Raw genomic sequence first — 24,905 nt, 5'->3', positions numbered from 1 at the left:
AACTGTCGATTATTAATTAATTTATTTAAGAAATAAAGGAAGTTTTGGCAGAAAGTATAATGGTGAACGGTTTGCTGATTCTTCTTTAAAGCTTTGGTGTATAGTTTTTTCTGTATGTGATACAATGACATGGCCTTTCAGTACAAGGCATCTTTGTTTCCCGCTGTACCCTGTGACTGGGCATGAGCTCAGCAGCGGCTCTCAAACCATGCCGTGGTGGAACTGAGTGACATCTCGCCTTCTGACGTCAGTGGCGAGCAAATACTTCATCCAAGCACCGTTTCTGAATGGCAATAAAGTGCCTCTGATGAAAATGTTGCCTAATTATATCCTGTCACAGTGGGTGAAGGCACCAGCTTTGCATTAATAGATAACCATACACCATTAAATGCCCTGCCACTGTGGGTGAAAGTTCTTAATGGTCCCTTCGTATGTTTCCATTAAATGGGAGCTGGGTGTGTACTGGTAACTGTGGTGAAAAGTAAAATCATTAATTCCACTTTGCTTTAGGTCTTTTGGGAACCTGTTGAAATGTGACACCTTGGCAGTGACTCTTCTTAACTTTCAGCCAAGTTTAATATTGTAATAAGTTCCTTATTGCATTTTATGTATACTTTCTGTTTTGCATGTTACAGTGTATTCAGTCCACCTTTCTCTCGCCTTCCTATAGACACGGCTCGGGCCTTAGGGCTGCTGGAGGACTACTGTACTAAACTGCGAAAACCAGAGGAGCAACAGCTTAAAACTGCCATTCTGAGAGTGATGGGTATCTTCAAGAGCAGCCTGTTCCAAGCTTTACTAGGTAGGTCTGACGGGGAGACTGGATTTACCTGCTGATATATGACACCCCCCTCATCTGAATATCTGATATCCCCCCCCCCCCCCCATCTGGTCCACATAACAGTGCAAGGCCTGACCACGTGATCCTTCGTTGCTTTCAAGCCTGTGTGTCTCAGCACAAATTAAAGCTGTATTACTCTGCGGGAGTTGAAATATCACCTTTGCTTTGTGGAGGGAAAAAGAGATGGCTGTTTTTCATGAGTCATGAAATTTATCCATCTGGATTTGTCTTAATTACAACCCTGTGTTACCTTCAGAAGTGCCTATATAGGCCATATATGGCCAAATAGTTTTTTTAAATCCCAGTTAAAGTCCTTGTGATGGCTGCTTTTGGAAACACACATAAAGATGAATATTCAATTGCACTTGAAAAGTTATTGTGCCACCATGTATTCTTGGGATGAAGGCTGCCATGAGTAACCGTACTGCTGGAGAAAACGAACTTTCTTCAAATGCCAGTAGCACTAACCAATATCATTTAATCTGATTTATGATTGAATTATTTTAATTTTAACAGATTCATTTAAAATCAGCTGTTTGCCGGTTAATATGTCCACCTACTTACATTTTTAGCTATATATCTTCCGGTGTATCACTTAGTCGAAATGAGATGTAAGAATTCCATTTGGATGGACAATAGTTGCACAATGTCTATTTATTTACTAACCAGGAAAAAGTAGCTTGAATCCTGGATTTTCTCTAAATTAACAGAAGAGGCCCTGAACTTTACTGCCCTGCTTGCAATATTGCAGTTTCCAGAAATAAATTTATTTAATTTGTCTTAAAAAAGTTAATTTTCTTCCCACAATATCAACGTTCAATTCAACGCAGGCCTGTACTGTTCTAATGTAGACCCTAAACTACTCATATATTTTCATGCCACATAGTCAGGAAAAAACCTACCTGCTGCCACTGTGAGGTGTTATTTAATTTGTGAGTTAACAGTGCTGATGAATTCAATCTTGGATTTGATCCAAGCCTTCCTATTTAGGTTAACGTTGTTTTGGATTAGCTTGTCGTGAAACTGGGCTCAGGCTTATCAATACGAGGCAGGTTGGGAATGAAATGGAAAAGATACCAGACTGTAAGAAAAGCCAAGTGAAAGAAACCCCTCACTCAGTCAGTTTGAGATACACGTGCAGTCATGGTTTCTCTCTGAGATAATGCCATAGTCTTTCCAGGTGCTCCACAGAGCCTAATCAGGAGATGGGGCCCTGATGCAATCCTCTTTTCCAGTGATATCATACATTTAAAAAATGGAAATTTAAGGAATAATTTGTACTTGCTGTGTGGTGAAATGGTCTGAATGAAACAAAATATAAACAACCTCAATGTAGCTGTTGGTTAGATACATTGCTTGATGGGAAAAATACCAATGAGAGCACAAGATTTTGACTTATCGGTGTTTTTCAAGTGTGACCTAGCTAGCATTGATCTGTAGTAGAACCAGTTGGGAGCTGTACTAATGCCCCCACCGTGTTGTTCTATTGTTTAAGTAATAAATGAAAAAAACTATATTTTGTGGCAGTTTAATTAAATGTAAATTAATCTGCCAGTGCCTTCAGTCCTGATGGACTAATCATTTAGATAATGAGGTTATTTCTGACTGAACTCTGAATGCTTGCCAGATGCAGTTAGAGTTCTGTCTGTTACGATTCAGAAGGGTCTGTCTTTCATTAGCTGGCTGTAGTAGGGGCCCAGACTACACCAGATATTAGCACGCAGAATCCATGGTGAACAAGTTCTGGGATGACTGGCGGTCGTTGAGAACCCATGCTCTGTTAATGCATTTTGTCATTCTTGTCACTGGACCCTGTTGCTGTCAGAAGCACTTTGCTCGGGAGAGTTCAATATCCTCCTGCCTTATCTGCAGTGGAATGTGCAAGCCCATGTTTTTTTATTTTTGTTTTTTTTTTACTGTGGCTGCAGTTCCATCTAACCAATTTGTACTTCTAATTTATTTATTTTCTTATTTTTTTTGGTGCATTTGGAATATGAAAAAAACTAATAAAAAACAGGATTGGATATCAGTAGGATGAGATGTCCCAGCACAAGTTTAATATTAATTCCCAGCATGGCTTAGTTACTAGCCTTTTAAAAAGATTTTAATTGGGGGATTATATTTCTAATCTTTTTCTACATGCTCTTTCAATAATGCTTAATGCCATAGCAGATGTTGCATAGGAGCACTTCTATATCTCATTTCCTGTTTTTATGGGTCATGTGGGAAATGTTCTGGAAGTGCTCTCTGTGGAATGATGGCTAATAGTGCCTCTGTCTTCATTCTGAAAGGACAGACATCTTAGCTTCTGGTCCCATCACAGGTTATTATTTTTAATGACCTCTCCCCCCGAAATGAAGTAAAAGCAGTTACAGCTCATCCAACAGTGAGCCGTAATGAACACTGGGTATCTATGATTTGAAATTGCATACATTTGGACATCTTGCGCTGAAATTATTATTCCAGTATAATATACGAATTTCTGGTATTTTGGCATGTCTTTCTCAAAAAAGTTTGTTAAACAAATAGTCTTTTTGATTCTAATAAGTCTGCATCTCCATAGTAAGGATGAGTGTTGTTTTTTTGACAATATTTATACATTGTGTTTTAACTTGTATGAAAAGATGAATTTGTGCAACATTTTTAATATATTTTTGCAGAGCAGTAGACTGCCTTTGGAATCTCCCTGTTGAGTACTGTAAGTCAGTTCTTGATGTTTCTTACTGTTTGTCGGTTTTCTACCGTGCATCCTAAATGGATTGTTCAGCCCACTGTTTCAAAGGTAGACCTAATCCCCAGTCAAGCGATTTTGGATGGTTTGTTGTCTGATTTTTATTGATTAGTTTTAGTCTGTGCCAGTCCATCTGCGTGCCTCCCGTCTGTGCGCTTTCACCCTTTCATGCACCTGTGCTGACTGTCATTTGGTTCACACGGTAGCAATGATTTCATTAAGAGAAGCGCAATCTTTTAACATGGCAATAAGTAGCATGCAGATTTTTTACCCCACCCCCGAAAGTTTTTATTTTTTATGAATCGTCAATAAAACGCCATTTTAGCCACGGTGCGGAACTAATGCCTCCTGAAATAGACGTAATCATCTTACCAAGCATTACGACCAATCTAATCTGGCCAGGATGCACTCACTGATAAAACCCCATAATTGCGGAGTGGAGCTGCTCTGCAGCCGTTTTAACCCCATCTAGATTAAAGCAGGGGGCGGATCTCGCGGAGCAGGCAGGATTCGAGAGGGCTCAGACAGTTCCTCTGCCGCGGCCGTCGCGCGCTTCGTCCTTGCAGGCAGCTGCGTGGCCGGAGCCTTCCCTCAAAAACGTGCCCCGGATGTCGGAAAATAGCGCGGAGGCCTCTGTGTTAACGCACCAACTTTATTTTTGACTCGCCTGTAATTACGTTTCTGGCACTACGCTGGGATTCCGTTACCGAAATTGCAGCGCTGCTGGGGAGAGCCCGAATATGCGGCATTCGGTACTTCTGACTATTTTAGGGAAAACTATTCATGCTTATATTCGTAGGATATTGCAGACATTCCTCAGTGTTGAGAGCACAAAATGGTCGTTGCAAAGGAGTCCATCTTCAAATGGGGAGTGTAGCCTATCCAACGGGGCCACCTTCAAACGAAACTTTATCTGCTTGGTCAGACTGGTAATAATAAAAGGCTGTGCAAATGAATGTAAAATATATATTTAGTGCCCTTTAGTAGCTACTGCCTGTCATGTTTTTCGGTGCGTTGATGTAGTTACATAAAGAACTGATTGGATGTAATTTTCTTATTCCATCATGAAGTACACGCAAAGCATTAACACAAACATTAATGATTGCAGTGTTGTCACACTGGAAATATGTATTGAACCCAAAGGTGGAATGTCCTCGTTTCCCCTCAGCACTTCGAAGTTCACCCTTGGCAGCATTCCACGCGCCGTTTTTGTGTAGTGTCTTTTAAAAAGGGTCTTTTAAAAAGGGCAGCTGTCGAGAGAGGTCTGCACACGGCAAATATGCAAGTGAACGCTGTCTGCTGTCAGGGAGCCACAGCTTGCGTATGCATTTGCCAGAGTGGCTCTCATCACACCTGTTCATCTGAATCCATTTGATACACGAGGCTGGAGTTCAGACGCGCGATCGCGGCCCCAGCCGCAGACTGCCAATTTGTTTCACAGAGCCTCCTAATGTTCTCCATTTGTCACTGTCAGCCGCGCGAGCCCGGCCACCGGGCTCCCTTATTGGGGAAGCCGCGTCGGCGCTGTCCCGTCCCGCTGATGTCCCATCCTGGGAGACGGCCCAGTCCCGTCCTGCGGCGGTAATTAAATGCCTGCTCTCTCGGGAGTGCAGTCCCCGGGAAGGGAGACGGACCGCCGACGCTCCCCCGGAAAGAGGGCCTCATACACGGGCGCCGTGGCGCCAGCGCTGAGCAGAAAGCTCCAGGCTTTCTCCCTCCCTCGGACCGCGCCGCAGGTAAAGGGAGATTAGATGGGCTTTCTGCAGCAGTCAGCTGTGCCTACGGGTAATCTGGTCCTCCTGTAGGTTTGTTTGAGCCCTTGTTCTAATCCTGGCCCCTCCCCTTTTCTGTGTGTGTGTGTGTGTGTGTGTCTGTGTGCTGCCTCAGCAGCTGTAATGAAGCGAGACTGAGTCTGACTCAGCCCTTTTCATGTTATCCCACTGTGTTGTCAGGTTTGAGTTTACCTTAAAACCCTCCCCCTCGTCCACAAATCAGTTCTTGGGCATTATTGCCATTCTGTTAGGAAGTACTGGGTTTTCCCTCTTCCCTAATTGATGGTTATACGCTTTAGCTGGGACCTGTAGGTGGAGTGGCGCCTGGGTGAATTCCTCTGTGTGTGTGTGTGAGCCACACTGCTTGAATGAGGCCAGGGAGACTTGCTGCGACCCGGAGTGGGAAACATGGCTCTGCTTTTGCGCTGTCATGTTTGTGTGACGCTGGCGCATCACCTGTGTCATCATGAGGCCGGCCCTGGGTCACCCCCACCCCCCCCCATCCCCCGCCCGTCTGCGCAAATGCATTTCTCACTTTTTTTTTCCTGTTGGCTGCTTCAGATCCTGGTTGGGATTTTGCAGTTGTGTCCAAATGCCAGGTTCAAGCCAAGTTTACTTCAGTCACGTACCTTCAATATTTAATCACCTGCACTTCCTCAGGTAAACATCTGACACTGCAGCTGGTTTCTGAAAATGTGTAATGAAGTAAAAAATAAGAAAAAAAAGTATTGACCTCAAGAATTTCAAGTTTTCCAATTCTTTACATGTTATTTTATTTTTATACATCGTCTCATGAAACAGTCACTGACGTTTTTTTAATGAAGTCATTATGTGGGGGGGGGGGGGGGGGGGGGGGGGGGGTTGGTCAGTAGTCCATTAAATGATTGCAAAAACTTGTCCCCTATGATTACTTTTAACTAAACCTGTGTTGTTATTTAATGCGACAGATTTGAAATGGTAAAGGGAAGAGCGCCATCTTGTGACAATTCATTTGAATAGCTCTCTGTTTTTAAACATTCCACTCCGAGCTGTGTGATATGAAATTGAAGAACGCTGTCATGGATCTAGAAATGGTGAAATATATTTGCGTAGCTTACATGGTTTTGACATTAAATTGTAGTATTTATTAAATTTTTAAACATTTTGTTAAAAATATCTGGAAAAAGATACTCATTAGATGCTTGTTATCTAGTTTGCAGCACACTTTTAAAAAATGTATTTGGATCATAAACATGTTTGCTTGTTTTATGTTATAGAGGTTAGTATTTATGAATTTAACAGACATATTCCTTTGAGGCCTTGTGTGAAAACAACATGGGATATCCACCTTGGTTTCAGTTTGGTCTGATAGAACATACTGATGTCAACTTTCCTTTTAACCCAACCCATTCCACTTCAGAACTGTGTGCTTTAACCTCTTAATGGACGCTTTTTATCTGAAAAAAATAGAGTATATGGCAGATTAGACTCTAGCTTAATGCATTAGTGTTACCCTGTGAAACGGGGTATGAAATGAACAGCGGAGTTATGCTACAAGGCATCAACTGAAAGGTCAAACGCTTGACTTTTAGATGCACAGACAGTACAGCTGAACTACACACATGCACACACACACTTGCGTAGGCGTGCTTACCCACTCCCACAAGCACGTGCACACATGCACATACACACACACACGCTCACGCGCACACACACAAGCAGATGTGCAAACACACATGCACACACACACACACACATGCATGTGCGCGCACACCTGCCCCCACATGCACGTACGCACACACACACAAGCACACACTTACACACATGTGCTCACACGCACACACACATGCACACACACACACGCTCACGCGCACACATACAAGCAGGCACACTCATAACACACACACACACACACACAAGCAAATCAAAACTACGAAAACGAAAGCAATCCTGCCGTACATCAGCAGCCGCCATGTTTGGGTCACACGTAGACGTGTGACCACTGCATCAGTGTCATCCACAGTGCTGATATGCTCATTTTGAACTGAATTGAGGCAGGAAGTTGTTCCAAGAAATATGGAAAAGGTCTATTGGCTGCTCAGTCAATCTATCTCGTCTCTAGCTGAATGGCTCTTTTGGCCATAATTTCTGTACAGAATTAATCCATTTTATAGAAATGATAGGCAGCTTTCCAGTTAATGTTGGTGAATCAGCGCTTGCTCAGATAAACAGGTGTGAAATTTAATTGTGCGTTCAGAGAAGTTCACACAAAGACTAGCCTAATTTTTGAGTTCAAAGAACATCTGCACTGTGACCACTGAGATGGGGTGCAGTCTCAAATGCAGAATGTCGGAGCAGAGATGAAGCTAGGTCTGATTGCTGAAATGTCATGTTTAGCAACTGAAAACATAATGCATTACAGTGTATGTGTGAGCTAGTGTCACATCCCTTCCTCCTCGAAGACCTGTTTGTAGTAACAGTTAGAATTGTGGCCCATAGCCAACATAGCTGTAGAATATAAATTATGTTCAAATTCAGACCTCAGACAGCTCCCCTAAATGTTGCCTGAAAGCCAGTGATAATGGAATTCTCCAAGGTGATAAATCATATTGGTGATTAGTTCATGGCATTGTAAATGATGTCATTCTGCATAGGCTGTGTGAAACATATTTACTGAATGTACACAGCAAACAAAGCCAAATAACCGTGTTTGTAACTCTGTGTAATTTAATTAGCCTATCTCCAGTGTGTGACTCAGTAGTGTGAATACCATACACCAGGGGTCCCGGAGGGCTGCAGTCTCTGCTGGTTTCTGTGATTTTTGTGATTTCAGCTAATGTAGGCCTTGGAAGCAAGGTGTGTGGACTCTCTAGCCAATCGATGACTTAAATGAAGTACTTAAGTGCAGGAGCACACTCAAAACCAGCAGACACAGTGGCCATCCAGGCGTTTGAGGTCTCTGACATACACCCAAATGCCTTGCTGTGGTCGGATACTTTGTTGCACAGTTTTTTTCCGGATTGTAGATTACATTACATTATCATTGAGTCTCTGCTTGATTGTTGGAGCCCTACACATTCCGGATGCCCTGGTTGAGTGGAAGCCCACTTCTGTTTGGTCCTGCTTTTAAGGTTATTTAATCTTCTCCTGACATATGTTCTGTCACGTCAAGAAACACCTACAACACTGATATTACCTGTGACCGTGGCCTTTCTGTTTGAGTTTATTATCTCCAGTGTAGTCTTGACTCAGCGTCGACCCACACTCTCCAAAATCTGCTGCTCCCGGTCACGAGACTTCCTACCTAACGTTATTTTCATTAGTTTCCATGTATTTCATATTTTCTTGTGCTGTTCTACCATCCATAAATATTTGGGTAGGTTATAGCACACTAAGCAACACAATCTGTATTTGATATTTGTTTAGTTGATATACCCCTCAGCTCGTTAGTTAAAGTAAGCAGGACATTAAATAAAAGCACAATCCTCTTCTTGGCTAAATCAAATGGAATATCTCTGGGAAAAGTTATCAATATCCAAATCTGTTTTGTAAAGTAATGAATGATATAGTCAATCATTAAGTGATATTGCACAAATATATTTAAGATAAAAGATAGAAGGGCTACAATTAAATCATCTAACGTGGCTACCAAGGAGAGTTAAAACTCCAGGTACCTTTGTCGTATTCATTATCCCATTGTCACAAGCTAGGAAGTAATGCTGAAATACTGGCAGACGAAAGAAAATGTGTTTTTCTACCTCTCTGTTCTGTGTGTGTCTAGTGTCAGTGCTGTTAGACTTTGCTGATTTTATCAGTCGTGGTTTAGAAGAGGGGGACGCCTTGGTCCTCAGAAACCGATGTAAGAACCGCAGTCTGAGCTAGTTTCCATGGCAACAGAGGCGATTGGCTGAAAAACAGCCAGTGGTCACTGACAAGTGGCTGGGGGCATCAAAGCCACCGGGGATTTCATGAAATGCTCTGCTTCACACCACATCCTGGGTTGTTTTTTTTTTTTTTGAAAAATGGGTAATTCTACTTCCATTAATTCATATGACTTTTGATTTATGGGTCAGCCAAAACGCCAAATTATAATCATTAGGCTCCGTAGTCAAGTTCACTGTGTGCTACACGTGGGTGAGAAATTGGCCGACACGACATGACTTTGGCAAGGTTATAATAAATAGGAGCTTGTCTCTTGTTTTGTGGGCAGTACATTTTATGTGTGGTAATTAAGGTTCATTAGACCATATAAAATTATTGGATATAAAATTATCTCTTCTACCTATTCCCCACCATTAACAACAAATGGATAAATGTTTGTTTAAAAGTGACGACTGACTTTTCTTTAGACTGCTTTTCTTGAAACAGCAAAAACCTGTTTCAAAAAGTGTATCGTTGACTGAAGTCCTTTTCATACTGTATGTCAGAGGGTAAAACTGTAATATGGTACTAGGCACCGGTATTTATTTCATACATTCATTCATTTTGAAGGTGAGTCGGTTGCCTGTCAGTTTGACTGAGGAATGGAGAGGAGTTGACTACCTATGTGGAAGGGGAATGGGGGGGTGGAGGCCAGGGCTGTGTGGCACACGCTCATTCCTTCTCTCGGCTCTGTTCCAGGTACATAATTCCTCTGAACCAGACCACTCAGGAACAAGCCAGGCCATTGGAGCCAGTAGTACAGAGAACACTGATCTAATACGCCTCTGCATTCATTCAGATCATTCTGGTCAAAATCAGTCCGTCAAGGCTGTGCTCAGCTTTCCAGTTTGAAGGATCGCTACATTGGTTTTCATTGCCTTGATTCTAATTACTTTGCATAAAACATTCTAGATTTTTTTTCTTGTGATTTCAAAAGTGATATTTATATTAGTCATTTCAGGTTGGCCCAGTATAGATGGCCTGATTGCTGATTGGTTCTTGGCATGTGTGTTTGGAATTGGGTTTACTGTGAAGATTGGACCAATAGTTTCTGTTTTCTCAGGCTGGTCAGTGAGAATAAGCAAAATGTTTCTGTTGACTGAAGTTGGTGAGAGATTAGATGTAGCTATCATTAAAGCCTAGATTCTCAGACTTGAAGCTGGCCAAATTAGAAGACTCTAAAATGGATGAGAAAGTTCTTCTGAGCATGCTCCCAGCAGGTCAAAGCTTGCACTGGGCTTGTTTTCTTCAAAGGGAACCTCTCCATGAAGTCCAGTGTGCTTTGCACTGCACCATTGAACTGTGAAATTGGAGGCTGAGGACAGACACGCAATAACCCCAACTTTTGTCCTTCATGGGTCAGAGGTCTTTGGGAGGGCCCTCAAGAGGCCATGGCGTAAATCAGATCCCCAGCCTGTGGGGTATCTTGTCAGCTTTTGTTGGGTTGATTTGCGTGTCTGGCATCCCAGCCTCACTTTCTGTCACTCCCAAAGGCCTCTGACAGGCAATTCACTCTTTGATAGAGCATGATTGCCTCCTTCAGAATGAAGGACATGGCGGGAAGCTATGTGCAAATTCTGCATCCTGTAGTACCTGGGAGTGTCGCTGGCAATAGTTTGCATTCAGCCATGCAGGCGATGATGGCTGTAGCAGTGGTCCTGGTTCTCTGTGTGTGCTGAGTTGTGTTTTCTGTGTCACTGAATGGAGCATTGACATAACAGGCAGAAGGAGATGCTTTTCATCCAAATGATTGCAACCTTGTATTGATTCTCAGAAACACTGGATTTTGAAAGCACCTTTAACACCTTGAAAGATCTTATTTTTTTAATAAAAAATGTATAGTTTTGAAAGTACATAGATCTTGCTTCAAGGTAGTATTTGGTTTCTATGCACTTCATAAAATATAATTGTCTTAGGTTAAGGGATACCTTACCTAACCTTAGAGATGTGTATGACAGGATCTGGTTCCACAGAGATACATTTACCTTTCAGCAAGATAGTTATTCTTTTTTTTTTTTTTTTGGTAAATATACTCCCCGCATACATGCAATATTGGTTTTAATGGTGATGCAGTAATGATAAAAACAGTAAAAAATATTGTAAACTGAAAATGTAAAGGAACGACAGTCCTTGCATTTTATATTATAACCACGTACTTGGAGCCCTGGAAATGACCCCTTGCTCCTGTGTTCATCTATTGCAGTTTAATTAGGCTGGTTTGTGTTAATTCACTGCACCAGATGTCTAGCAGTACTCTGAGTGGTGAGAAGGAATACCCAGGGCTTGCAGCTGGGTTGGCCTCCGAGCGATCCTTCTCCTGATTTTTCTCTCTTGGATTTTGCTGTTGATGGCATGCCAACAACATGCTAATGATGTCAGCTCATCTTCCAGTAGGGATCAATTAATCAAGCCTGTATGCAGAGCTATTTCACTCTGAAAGTTAATGGCTCAATGGGAAATTTTCTGATTGTAATAATATTGTATTTAATTTGCTGTTTGTTCACAGTAGTTCTGTAAAGCGAAAACAAGTCATGTCTGTGGCTTCTGGGATTTCTGGGTAGGTGAAACGCTTCATGTGGAAATGCAGCGCTGTGCCGAACAGCCACATAATTGAAGTGGCTTTGGAAACGTACCAATTAGCTGGCACCCCTGTCACTGTGGGGGAGATCGAGCTGTGGGAAGGAGAGTAAAGCGAAGTAATCAGCCCCTGGAGAGATTTCACAAAGCAGTACCACACCACAGAGCCCCCTCCACCCACCCTCAATATTTATGCAGGGAAAGAAAGATGCTGGTCTGCTGTGGGCTTGCGTGCGTGTGTGTTTGTGCATGGGCACATGCATATGTGTGTGCATGAATGCTTGGGTGTATGTGTGTGGGTGCGTGTGTCTGTATGCATGTGTGCTTGCGTGCATGTGTGTATGGGCACGTGCATATGTGTGTGCATGCATGCCTGCGTGTATATGTGTGGGTGCGTGTGTGTGTGCATGTGTGCCTATGTGCGTGCGTGCGTGCCTCTGGGCATGCGTGTGTGCATGGGCATGTGCATATGTGTGTGCATGCGTGCGTGTATATGTGTGGGTGCGTACGTGCGTTTGTCTGTGTGTGTGCCTATGGGTGTGCGCGCATGTGTGTGTGCTTATGTCCCTATGCGTCAACCAGGCCCCTCTGTTGTGCTACTTCCGGGTGCCTCACCCCTCCGTCATCATGATTGCGCTTCTGGGTCACGTCTCCTGCCTGTTCTGGCCCTTTGATGTTGGAATGAACTTCCCACGACTGTCAGGACAGCAGTAAACTCACCCATCTTCCAACTCAAACTGAAGACCCACCCCCCCCATGGCTCCCCTGACCATCTTTTACCAATCCTTTCCTTTTGGGATAATGTTATAGGTATAGTTGTGTGAAGACAAGCTGTAGAATCCTTGGATAAAAGCATTTGCTGAGTTACTGTAGTGTAATGGTTGCCATGGAAACGCAGTTGGTAAATCTGCCTGAAAACAGCTGCTGTCTTGTACCTGGAAGGGAAAATATGGTTTGCATAAAGAGAATAAAGTGGAATAACGAATAAGTGGCAGCTGTGTGAACACAAGGTGAATGTGTCCTTATGAGACAGACATCTGCCATCTCTGCAGCTTCTCTCTCAACAGCAGCCTTAAAAACAGCAGTCCTAGCATGACTCGCTCGTGTGGGCACAGTGCCACCTGTCTGCATCAGAGATAACCTCCTCTCCAGTTCACCCACAGACTTAAACTAGCGTCTGTTTGTGACACAACATCGATGAATCACCTGACCCCTTCCTGGGCCGTTTCACAGAACACACATTACAGAGAAGTTTGTAAATGCAAGGTTCTGAAACTCAAAAAAAGCGAATGACCAAAATAATGCCTCCTCAATACCCCTTTACTTTTCAGCAGGTACATAAGCGAGCTCGGACACTGTGCACCGGGCAGAGCAGTACCACGGGACCTCCAAGTCCAGAGCTTAGCTCCTTCTTGTAGCCCCCTTGTGGTCCCAGATTCACATTTACATTTCCTTTTAGGCACTGAGGAGGCACGCTGTTCCAGAGCAGCTTGCAAAAGTGTTGAGTCATCGGTGTCACATCGGGTAGTTTTAGTCGGTACATAAACCTACAAGATAATGTTAAGTGCTTTCCTGGGTGCAAGAGGGTGATTGAGGATGTGGTGCCTTAATTAGAAACAGGGTTTGAGGATACAGCACTAGATGCACCATAGGCAGACCTACTAATCCCAGAGTGCAGCTTTAGCTGATGATTCAGTGTGAACAGGTGGGTTTTCAGTCTGTGGCCGAAGATGGGCATCGAGACTTCAATAAAAACTGGCAGAGATCAGTTGAACAGTAAGAGGCACACTGTCCTTGACTCATCTATGGCAACAGTAGTTGGCATTTCATCAGTCATAGCCGCTATTCCCAGGCTTGTGGAGAGAGGAAAGAGTACAACTATGCAGTTTTCAGATGTGTCTGCATAATTTTAACTGCAATTAAAGGAGGAAGACTCCGATTCTTAAACCATGCTGTAAATCCTTGGGCACACTTACCAAAGTTGTAAATGGTTGCCGCACTGCAGTAGGGTAGTGAGGCAGAAAGTGAACACATTTTTGGGATATTGTCATAAAACACCCTATTTAATGGGCTTCTCATAGACTTGTACCTTTAGAGAGAGCGGTGAAAGCAGTTTATGTTGTGGTATATCCACAGTATGCTGTAACATGGCCGGCTGCGCTGATCTGCTTCCTGCACCATATGGAGGACAGAGATAAGTAGGCTTGATGGAGACATATTAGACCTGGTTTTTGAGAGCTGCTCCTGGAAGTGGCTGGCGTCTGGGTGTGCTTTCTGTCTCCAGGTCATGAGATTTGATTATTTTGTTTGACTCAGCTTGTGCTGCCGATATGCCATGGTAGCAATGGACCGGCTGCGTGCATCGTGACAGAGAGCCAGTTCCCTCGTCCGTCCTCGTGCGCGCTGGCTGAAAACGTGCTTCGGTTGGCACTTCCTGCAGCAGAATCTACTGGAGGTGTGGAGCTCAACTTAATGCGGGTGAACACGATATCTCTGAAGAAGTGCTAATTCCGGATTACCCAAAAACAAAATGGCCCATTTGGCCAAACAGATGGCCGGTGCGTGTCTCACTGGAACGCGAGTGGTTTTCCGCACCGGGAGGGGGACGCTCGCGTGCGTGATGTGTACGCGACCGCGGGATTTTCAGGATCTGCGCTTCGCCATTAATTTAATTGTGTTTAAATAACGTTATCAACAGCAGGTTTCAAATCAGGGCCAGCGCAGTTACTAACTGAAAGCTTTTCCTTTTATGTACTGGAGGGACACTGCACCACCCTTGATCCCGTTTTTACAGTCATTAATTGCCTGCTGAGCACTTGCTCCTTTAAAAAAAAAAAAAAAAAGTTTATAGTTTGTATTATAACTCGGGGCTCTGAGTCGGTGAAATGAAATGGTTGTCCAGGCTTCAGAGGCATTTATTGTGGTGAGACGTGGTGCGGTCTGTAGGGTGGCTGACTCTCGAGTCGCAGGGGTTCGATCTCCTGCTGTGGCACCTTCTGAGCTGTCATCCCTTTCCTGTGAGTAGTCCTCTCTGCTTCCTTCCTCTCTGAACAAAGCAAAAAGTACAAAAGGAGGGTGGACTGTCTATTCTCCTTAAAAATAATAACATAAAATACATTTGTAGTGATAAAGAGAAGCTGGTAGTGCCGCCTTCTCATTGCAGGGCTTGACCTCCTGAATGTATTTACAGCCTAATCCATCAAAACCAAACCAAAGTTACTGTGATGAACCACATGACCCATACGCTGCCCTTCAGGCCCTCCTTATGGTTGTAAAATGAGGGCCTTAAATATGGAGTAGCCTAATTGAATAGGTTCTCCCCTCACCCTGCAGCAGCGATGGTGGTTTCAGAACAGCTAAGTGTATGCAAGCCAAGCACGCCTCCATCCGCTACGTTCTGGGCCAAACCCGTCCCTGCCTGCGTCGAGCCGTCCCAGGCCCTGCGTCGAGCCGTCCCAGGCCCTGCGTCGAGCTGCCCCAGGCCCTGCTGGGTCCCAGAGCGGGACGGCATGGCTTTGAAGGTGCAGGAGTTGGTGATTATTAAAAGAGGAGCGCAGCCCATAAGCGTGTCTCGCTCCTGCTCCCGGAATCGTGCCAGGGCTGTACCCTCATCGAGATTAATAGAGCAGGGTTTTATGGGCCTGTTTCACGTGTTAGTTTTTCTCTTTGTTGACGTTCCGTGCCTTAGCGAGTGTGGCGGCTCAGCCAGGTTAGCTGCGGTGATTGATTAGTTTAGGCTGAGTCGGCTGGCTGCGTGCGCCCTGCAGCGGGAAACGAGTGCCACGTCGGCGGCTCGTGCGCGTCGCATTTCCTGCCCTCCGCTCCCGGGCCCGATCTGTTGACGTAGCGCTCAATGCCTGGCCGGGCCGCTGGCGTGGTTTCTCAGTGGAGCGCGTCGCACAACCCCCACTCCCCCCCCCCACCCCCACCGGTCACATGGCCGTGCGCTTGATTCCCATTTCATCCTCCACCGCAGCTGTCCCCACCCCCTCCCCTGCCTGCACCTGTTCTTTCCCCAGCTGGGCCCTGGCATCCTCCCCTGTGCTGCACCAACTCGCCCGGCCCCCGGACGCGCCTGAGGCTGCGCTCCCCTGGGAACCCCCCCCCCCCCCCCCCCCCCCGGCAAGCCCTCAGCACCGCCTCCCCCCGAAGACACAGAAATGTCTCTACCGCTGCACAGTACAGCGCATGGTCACAAGTCACCGGCGGTGCCGCCTTAAGTCTGTTGTGGAATTAAAGAGCAAACGTGCCTGTGATCCTCTCAGAACACTCAGAGTGGATTGACAGCGTTGGCTCCTCCTCCTCTCCTGTTCGTACAAGCGTGGCCATTCACGGCCACCTCAGAGCATCAGCTCTCCTGCCTGATTGATCTCATAGAACGGCGGCATAATGGCGCAGCTGTTCCACAGGAGCGTTCTCCTTATTGAGCACTTTATTTGCGGCTGGATTCACAGGGTTCTGGTCTTTTGGCATTGTTATGTTGTGATACTGTGGTTAATTCACTTCAAAAAGATAAAAACTGGAGCTGATTCTTTTTTATGCCAAAATTACAGAGAACTTCCTTGCACTTTGAATTTTTTCAATGTTAGATTTGTTTTTTAAAAGCTAGGAGTGATTTTTCTGTGAAACTCATTGGTAGGTTAACATTGTTCTTTGCGGTGCCTACTGGGTTTAAGTGTTTGTTTTCCAGTGTAAATTTTTTACATTGCCATTTGCAGTTGCTATCTTTCCCATCTAACTAAAAGCAAATGTCATTGAGTGAATCCCCCCAGTTTTGAAGTTGGAAGAAGATGCAGTGTTTGACCCCCATCCCATGCTGATGTCAGTGTGCTCCTGATGAAGATGAAACCCCCTACAGAATGAGTGACCAGCCCACTCCTGACACAGGCCAATTAGCAGTGCTGTCCTCATAGACACAATGGTGCCCCTTCACTGGTCAGCTACAGGTCCTAAACCCCAACCAACTGCCTTAGTCCCACCCACCAGCTGCCCGAGGAGTGGGGAGGGAGGCGGTTTTAAGAGGAGGCCTGTGCCAGACACCTCTTTGGCTCCAAAAACAATTCAGGAGTGGGAAAATAAAAGGGGGTAGTCAGGCATCAGCATCTCAAAGTTGGAAGAGCGTGGCAGCGCTAAGTACATTTGCAGACCCAGAACCGAATTAGAAATCAGCTGCCCCGGGGCGCGAGGGTATTGTGTGAATCTGAGAGAGCAGGAGGCCTCTCTGGTGGATTAGGCTGCCCTTGCTCAGATGCGGGTAGTGGAGGCATCTGGCTCTCCCTTTCCGTGCTGCTTCAAGGGACTGGCTGCTGTCAACATTTCCATGGAGACCAGGGAAGTTCTGCTTCAGTGTAAGTTCAGAAACTAATCTCTCTTTCTTGATATTTTGCATTTACATTTTGAGGAGGTAGAGAAAGGCATTTGTGATATAGTGTTGGTTTTCTGCACATGATCCTGAAAGAGAGGAAAGCTCCAGACGTAGAAGTCGCAATTTGAATACATGTTGCTAAAGCTGTGAATCCAGCATTTCTATTGTACCGCTTCAGAGTCCTGTGAGTCAGAGGATTTGCATAAATTGAAGTCTCTGCACATTCACACTCTCTCTCTCTTTTGCTCTCGCTCTCTCCCTCTTACTCTCTGTCTCTTCTTCTTTCTCTCTCTAAGGAGTTAATCTAAAAATGGATCGATCAAAGCTTGGAGCTGGTAGCTTCACTCCATCTATGAGGAAATAAATAAATAACTTTGAACGAAGCTTGACAGAGTTGTCCGCATTGTCTTGTGGGTAGGGCAGGGAGCTGATGTTTGTTAGCAGACCTTGTTATGAATACCAATGGACTGTTGTCATTAACCTTCATTTAAATGTAAATCCAGCCTCTCTCTGGGGATATGGGACCCAGGTTTCCTGTTGCAGTAATGGATTGTGTACTCAGTGCCCATTGTTGGACACTGAATAGTTATTCTGTTGAACCACTGAGGCTTTTTCACAGACAAAAATTGGGTAGTATCATTGAATGAGAAACCTAACCCAAACTGGTGATCATTTTGTCAGTTTAGTTTAGTTTAGTTCATTCACTTGTAAGTCACCGTTTCGGTGGAATCATTCAGTGCCTGGTAGCTTGTCTTGATTCATTGAAAATCTAAATGAAATTTTAGTTTTGGAAAACAATAATTTGAAAGTAAAAAATAAAAAAATAGTGTACTATTTTGGTAATATGTTTATTTTTGTAGTACTCTTCAGCTCCTATTATTGCTCTCACTTAATGCTTGATAGTGTTCATGCTTGAGAACTGCTTTGTATTTTGGGAAAACATTCATGAGAAGTGTATGTAACATAATTATAGCACTAGCACTTTTAAGGTTCTGTCTCCATTGTATGTTTGTATTGTGTACACCATTGACCTCATGCATAATGACATTTTAATTGTGCTAATAATGACTATCCCACAGCCTGGGTGGACTGCAGACCATAACCACAGTTTTTTTCAGATGTAGCCTTCTACATCCTCCAAGATGGGTGTGGTTTTCTGTCACCCTAGCTTATCTGTCTATGTTGATAGTGTAACCAGCATGGTCTAAAGGAATGATGTCTGTCCAAAGTCTTGAGTGTACATACCTTTTCCAATGACAGTTACTCTTTATCTCTCAAATAGTAGTGGTTAGTCACATAATTGTTGGAGTTTATGGTTGATTGATGTGTCACAAAAACCAGTATTTATGAATATTGAATTCTGTCTTGTGCACAGGAAATTCCTTGGAAATCGGCACTTTCCAGATATCTCTCTTAGATATAGCCCTCTTATTTGCTACACAAGTGGCCCTTGATACATTGCTTTTATTCAAAGGCCCTTGATGCAGTATTGTTAAGCTGCTCCAAACTGGCATGAGAAGGAAAACCAAATTAAATTATTGTATATATGCTGGTTCTCGAAAGCAGTTCTAATGATCTGTATTCCTGAAAACCTTCCTTTAAGGTTTTTTTTTTTTTTTTTTTTTAGAACAAGAGCTGTTCTGTTCTCGACAGCCTGTTCTGTTCTATACAGTCTTCTTTTGTGTCTCCTGCAAGCCATAATTCTTTATACGACCTGTCACACTTCAGCTCAAATGAAAATTCAAATGCAAAGGAGGTTGATAGTTGTTTTGTTCAAAACAACTGGCTGGCTGGTCCAAACACAGTAGGTTGTGAAACATTTTAATCCCTCTTTATCCTTTAAACATTGCAAAGATAAGTTCTGTCCCACTGCAGCAAAAGTCTCAGGAGGGTGCATACTAGGGTTTGTGCCCTCCAAAATGTGTTGGAGCAGCCGTTGCTTGAGTCCACTCATCAATCCTCCAGCTGAGCTGCTCATCCATTGTGTGGGAGGACTAGAGAGCTTACCCAACTGCCTGGGTAAGCAAGGCCTCCCATCTACTAGAGAAACAACTATACAATAAGGCAGGGAATATCCTGCTTCTGAAGCTCCACCTCCTCGAGCCAGGCTGTGCAAATATTATGTGAGATAACCGACGGGATACACCATAAAATACCCTTCGTGATTTGTCATAAACCATAGTTGTTCATTTTTAATTCATTGCTTTTGAAATATATTTGGTTGTGAATTCTACTTCCTATGAGTGCAACTCTGATGATTGTTAAGTTAATCCCTTGCAGTGTGTTGCATTGAACTTTGCAGCTGCTCTTGTTATAATCCCCCTTGCAGTGGGTTTGGTATTAAGAAGATGGCCTCCCAGTTGTGTGCCGAAAGTAATGTTGGTGGGCTGATAGAGGGCTGTCTTACCTCTGGACCAAGTGTACTAGTGCTGCCAGTATGGTGATGGGGACACCGTGCTTTAGGAGGTGCCATCTTTCAGATAAGGTGTCTACCTGAGATCCTGGCTTAACCGCAGTTACTAAAGATGCTTTGGCAGTAGTATAATTTCACATTGTAGGAGGTTCCCATATGACCTGGTGAAAAGTCTGTCTTAATTTGTGCATTTTGTCACGCCCACCTTAGCCAAGTAATATCCTTCCTTCTCCACCTCAGCTGATGATTTGAGAGCATTCTGGTGCAAAATGGCTGCTGCATATCTCCCAGGTTAATGCTATCTTTTAGTATTACTGAAATGTTTTATCAATTTAGTATCATTCTTCATTAGTTCTTTTTAGGGCAACTGCATTTATATTGAAATATAGCCTATCTATTTCTATTTTAACTTGCCTATTTGTGAATACTTGATTGCTCATCTGAACTACCCAAGCACATATGTACAGTGCTATCAGCTAGTAGACGTTAATTAGTTTATTTTATGTGACTTATATAGCCTACATTTACAAATGTATTTACTCACCAATTTGTTCAGTATCTGTTTTCACTGTTTACCGAAACATGTTTAAGGGTTCTCCACCAGTGAACCATTTAGCCATTAAAACCTTAAGTGTTTCCTTTACCTGTGGAATGGAGTTACCTGTGTACCCCTGTGCAGTGCCACTGTGGTGTGCTGGACTGGATATCTTACCTTTGCGTGTGTGTTTGCATTGACTTTGAGTCAGCAGGACTGTCTATATGACCAATTCAACTGAATTTGGTATAACATTTTCTGCATGGAAATTGATTGACTGATATTGAGAACTGATCTAGCTTAAAAAGTAAGATATCGATTTGACCTAAAAGATATTTAATAGGAAATCTCTTATTAAATTCTCTTATGACAGGAATTTGCCAGTGCAATTGCTCAATGAATCTCAGTCAAAAAGCATGTTTAGAATGTAGGCCTTTTATTTTATCAGAGTAGTTTCCCTTCCTGATGTAACACAGTTGGTTTTCCTGGAGTGGACAGCTGTACCTCATACAGTTCAGCAGGTAATAGTCACTGGCTTTTGAAAGAATTGTCACATCCCCTAATTCAAATCGAAAGTTGTTCTGATTAATAGTTAACATATATTTTGTATAATCTAATGATGTGGGAAACATTTCATGTTCAGGACCTAGCAATTCAGTTTATTAAATTAAGAGGTGCATTCACCCTTTGTCAGATTTACCGGGCCTTTAAAAAAAGAAAGTGCATTAACACATCAGTGAAGATGAAATGAGACACGGTAAATTTACTCATCTCTCTCTCTCTCTCACGCTCTCTCTCTCTCTCTCTCACTCTCTCTCTCTCTCTCTTTCTCTCTACCTCTCTCTCTCATGAAGACCCCGCAGTTGCGGTAATCACATGCTGTGTTAAAGCAGAAGCAGAAATAGCCACGCTGGATTCTGCGCAGTTGTGATGGCAGTGAGGCATTACAGAGCATCACTGCAGTCCTCACACTCTCTAACTTGGCTGGGCTGAGACCTGTACAAGCTCACCTCAGTTGGATGCACCTGAGCATAAAAACTGGGAGAAAAAAATGATCTTTTTCTCCATGATTTTTGGACCCTCTTGTGTGAAGAGCAGCCCCGGACAATGTAAAACTCCTAGGTTTAGGACTCTGTTTTACTCCTTAATTTGTCTGAAAATTCTGAAACATGCTGCACAATTTTACCATAAGGAGGGGAATACGCATCACTCTCCTACCTGTCAAAACAGAAGTCTATAGTTTGCTTAGATTGAATGTAAAGGGGTGTTATTTGTTCATTTGTTCATTTAATGCATACATAGACATACATGTGTGTGTATGCGTGTGAATAAACATATATATGTACATATTAAACATGGAATGATCTTATATACATGGCATGTATTTACATATATTCTCTTCAAATACAGATTGCAAAAATGACTCTTGGATAGATGTGTAGAAGCACTGTGAGATTTGAGGGTATCAAGGAAGATGCTTTATGCCAGAATACATTTGGTTTTGCTTAGCTAGGTTAAGTCTGTTCTATTTCAAGGAGCTACTGTTTGACTGAAGGGCTGGATGCTAAGTTCAGTTCCTTCTCCTTCTCTAAAGTAGGAGTTGCCAAAATAGTAACATGAATGTGTTGATGCAGTGAGAAAAGCTTTCACTAGATTCAGTTTCAGTTGATTGGATGTTACAGTGTATGAAAACCCTTAAAGGGATAGCCCAATTTAATTAGCATTTTGGCTATCTTACCCGTAGTTAGACAATAAAAACACAAAACCATATAGGCTATAGGAAGTGCTGGATGCCCGTGTGTGGTTAGATAATATTGTGGTTCAGATAGGAGAGGTTTCCACTTCCCTTCCTTTGAACATAGAGAGTTACTGTGCAACAAAAAATAGGAACTATGTCTGCTTTTGAAATGTCCTTTGCATACATTTAAGAGAATCAATAACCTATAGGCATATGTATCTATAATGCTGAAGATACATTTACGTATAGCTATAGTAGCTGTGTAACATTACAAACCATATTTGCATATACAGGATGCGACAGTCAGACCTATGGTAAGTTAGGATTTTATTGATGTTTGTGTTTGTGAAAATTTACAGGGGGTTATGAAATTATTTATTTTGTTAATGCCTAGTTTTACATGCCTACAATCAATTTAACTAATGGCACCACATGTTACAAAGCTCAGAGACCATTTCTGCTCAGCACAGTGCATGTTTGGTGCGTTGGCCAACCAAAGACTAATCCTGGCTTTTCATTTCTGGTATATATTCCCTTTTTCCCCTGACAAAGAGCGACATTTGACCCAGTTACACTCTGAGTTTTCAGATTTACCACTAAATCATTGTTTATTTTCGGGTTGTTTTTTCCACCTTTCACAGATATTCAGGAATTCTACGAGGTGACGCTGCTGAACACTCAGAAGAGCTGTGAGGAGAAGGTGGAGGAAGTCAATAACATGGCGGAGAAGTGGGAGCGAGCTGGCTCCCCGACCGTGATCCTACAGCACCACTGCCCAGGAGAGGAGGTGAGTGAGTCGCTGGAAGGAAATGCTGAGTTTGTGTCACAGTTAAGCTTTTAAAACAATGATAAAATGATCCGTTGGCCTGTTTCTTTTTTATTTTTTATTTCTACCAGACAAGTAATGATGAGTTAGGTTACATCAGTAGGAGTTATTTTGATGATCAGAATGAGAATAGCAAGAATCCTTGCTGCCAAAGTTGAACATTTGATCTGTAATTTACATGGAGCTTTGGCGGAATTAATCAAAATCTTAGACAGCAGCCCGGAATAGCGTTCATCTGTGTTCAAGTACAGATATAAGCCCTTTTATTTTACTTTGATATAAACTCACTGACATACAGCCTACAAATTAATATTGAATATCCAATATTATTGTACTAGGGCAGGTGAGGCACAGTCCCTGTTTTTGGATTCAACCCTGCAGTCCCACAACTCTATTTTTTTCTAGTGCTCAAATGTCTCTCTGTCACAGGTGGTCAATTTTGTTGTAAATTTCAATTTGCTATTGTAAATCGCAGTATTAGGATATAATACATCATTTTATAATGAGAACGTAAATGAAATGTAAAACACATCTTGTGGAAGTGAAGATTTGTCTGACTCTACAGAGGCAGACATTCTGCTCAGTGGAGACGAGCTGCCTGAGGCCTTTTCCTGGGCTGTATCTATGCAAAACGAACAGGCATCCAATGTTCCAAGTAAAGGAACTGAGCTGGGCACTGCACTACCGTTGAATTTAAATACTACAGTTAAAGAAAGGGCTTTACCAAAGGTTGCCTTCGGTATTTTCCTCTTCCAGAGATTGCTTATGCTGTATATATAAAGGCAGAATACATGAATACTATTAAAAAGCTTTTGTAGCCATAATTATTGCCTGAATGGTAGAAGGGGCCAGCTGCGATGCCCTCTGTGCTTGACGGAAGCTTCTGCTGGCTTTGCAATGATTGGATGTCTTTAAGCGCTGGAAACCCTCACCGAAGCTGCCGCAAACTCCTTCGGCCGCTTTGGCAAGCCGGGAGCAGGCAACGGCAGTGGGGTCTAGGAAGAGCGCTTTCTCGAGACACGGCTTCCCTCCGGACAGGCTCGCAGTTTATTGATTTATGGGTCATGCTTCATTCGGCTGGCAAGTCATTAAATGACCATAAGACTGGGAAACTGAGTCAAAGAGAAGCCGGTTCCTATTGGTTAAAGGCACAGGCGATTTGTGCCTCGTCTCTGTGTATGCTGGGAAAAAAGGGAAATAATAGAGATGGCTGGGGACTGTTTGGAACATCCTGTCCTCAAACTTTGAAACTTTTGGGTTGTTCTGAGCTGTAAGCAGCTCAATCTGTGTAGAGCCTTGAAGAGGCAATTAGGGTCTGAGTGCAATGGATAAATCGTACAGATTCAGCCAGCAGAACCTTCTGTCTTTTTACCTCAGGGCTAGATTTCTAAATTATTTTGTACGCATCTGTAAAGCAGGTCCTGCAGTGGAAAATGGGGGAAAGAGAGAGGGAGACTGATGTGGAGAGTTGCTTTGCTTTCCTATCCTTCCACTAGGGGGAAACTAGTTCTTTGAGAAAAGAAAAGCCATTGTGATTGATTCAGAGGCATATTCCCCTCTGTCAGTCTGTTCATTCCATGCATTTTCTAAAAGACAATTCTTTGTTTAACACTTCATTTTCACATGCTGTTTCATTTTGTTTGTCCCTCTTTATTTTTTCCCATTTGTAAATGTAATTTTTAACTTCTACCACAAAATATCCTTTGGTGATTTCAGGATAGGCTCTGTGCTGTTTTGATAGCATTGCACTTGTTCTGCAGTCTCATTCATATAGCCTATATATATTCCATTTCTCCAGTAGAGTTCCAGACACTTGTAGAATCTATGCCAAGATATATATATATATATATATATATATATATATATATATATATATGAGATCAAAACTTTAGAAATTCTATGAAGTGAAGGCAGTATGCAAATCAGGCACTGTGTTTTAATACTTTTTAGTTTTGCATTCATGCTTGATATTAAATTATTTGACAGGTGAGGAACTGTACTGAATTGCAAGTGTGTGCGTGTGCATGTATGTGCACATACATTCACATTGAAAATTGCACTCCAAAATATGGCAAAACTGTATTTTCCCAAATAATAATAATAATAAATAGCTGAGAATTTTTTTTTTCATCAATTAACACATTTTATTTCCCAAAAAGATAGGTGTCAAAAATTATTGGCAGCCCCATTTTCAGTTCTTTGTGCAC

The 24,905-nt window shown here is 43.0% G+C and overlaps 1 protein-coding gene across 22 annotated transcripts in view; it reads left to right on the top strand.

Annotated features, from left to right (window-relative positions):
• dlg2 (discs, large homolog 2 (Drosophila)) overlaps positions 1–24,905 on the top strand; it is a 228,270-nt gene that overhangs the window by 3,092 nt on the left and 200,273 nt on the right. For 20 of the 22 annotated variants that reach the window (XM_035432261.1, XM_035432260.1, XM_035432255.1 and 17 more), the window contains exons 2-3: positions 671–802; positions 22,514–22,659. In XM_035432261.1, the coding sequence (XP_035288152.1) occupies positions 671–802; positions 22,514–22,659 (278 nt within the window). Of the gene's footprint in view, positions 1–668; positions 803–16,907; positions 17,170–22,513; positions 22,660–24,905 lie in introns of those variants that run through there. The other 2 variants (XM_035432265.1, XM_035432264.1) reach the window with 2 other exon arrangements.

Source organism: Anguilla anguilla, chromosome 9 (genome assembly GCF_013347855.1).
Source record: "Anguilla anguilla isolate fAngAng1 chromosome 9, fAngAng1.pri, whole genome shotgun sequence".
Taxonomy (NCBI): domain Eukaryota; kingdom Metazoa; phylum Chordata; class Actinopteri; order Anguilliformes; family Anguillidae; genus Anguilla; species Anguilla anguilla.
This window is presented reverse-complemented; position numbering and strand designations above follow the sequence as displayed.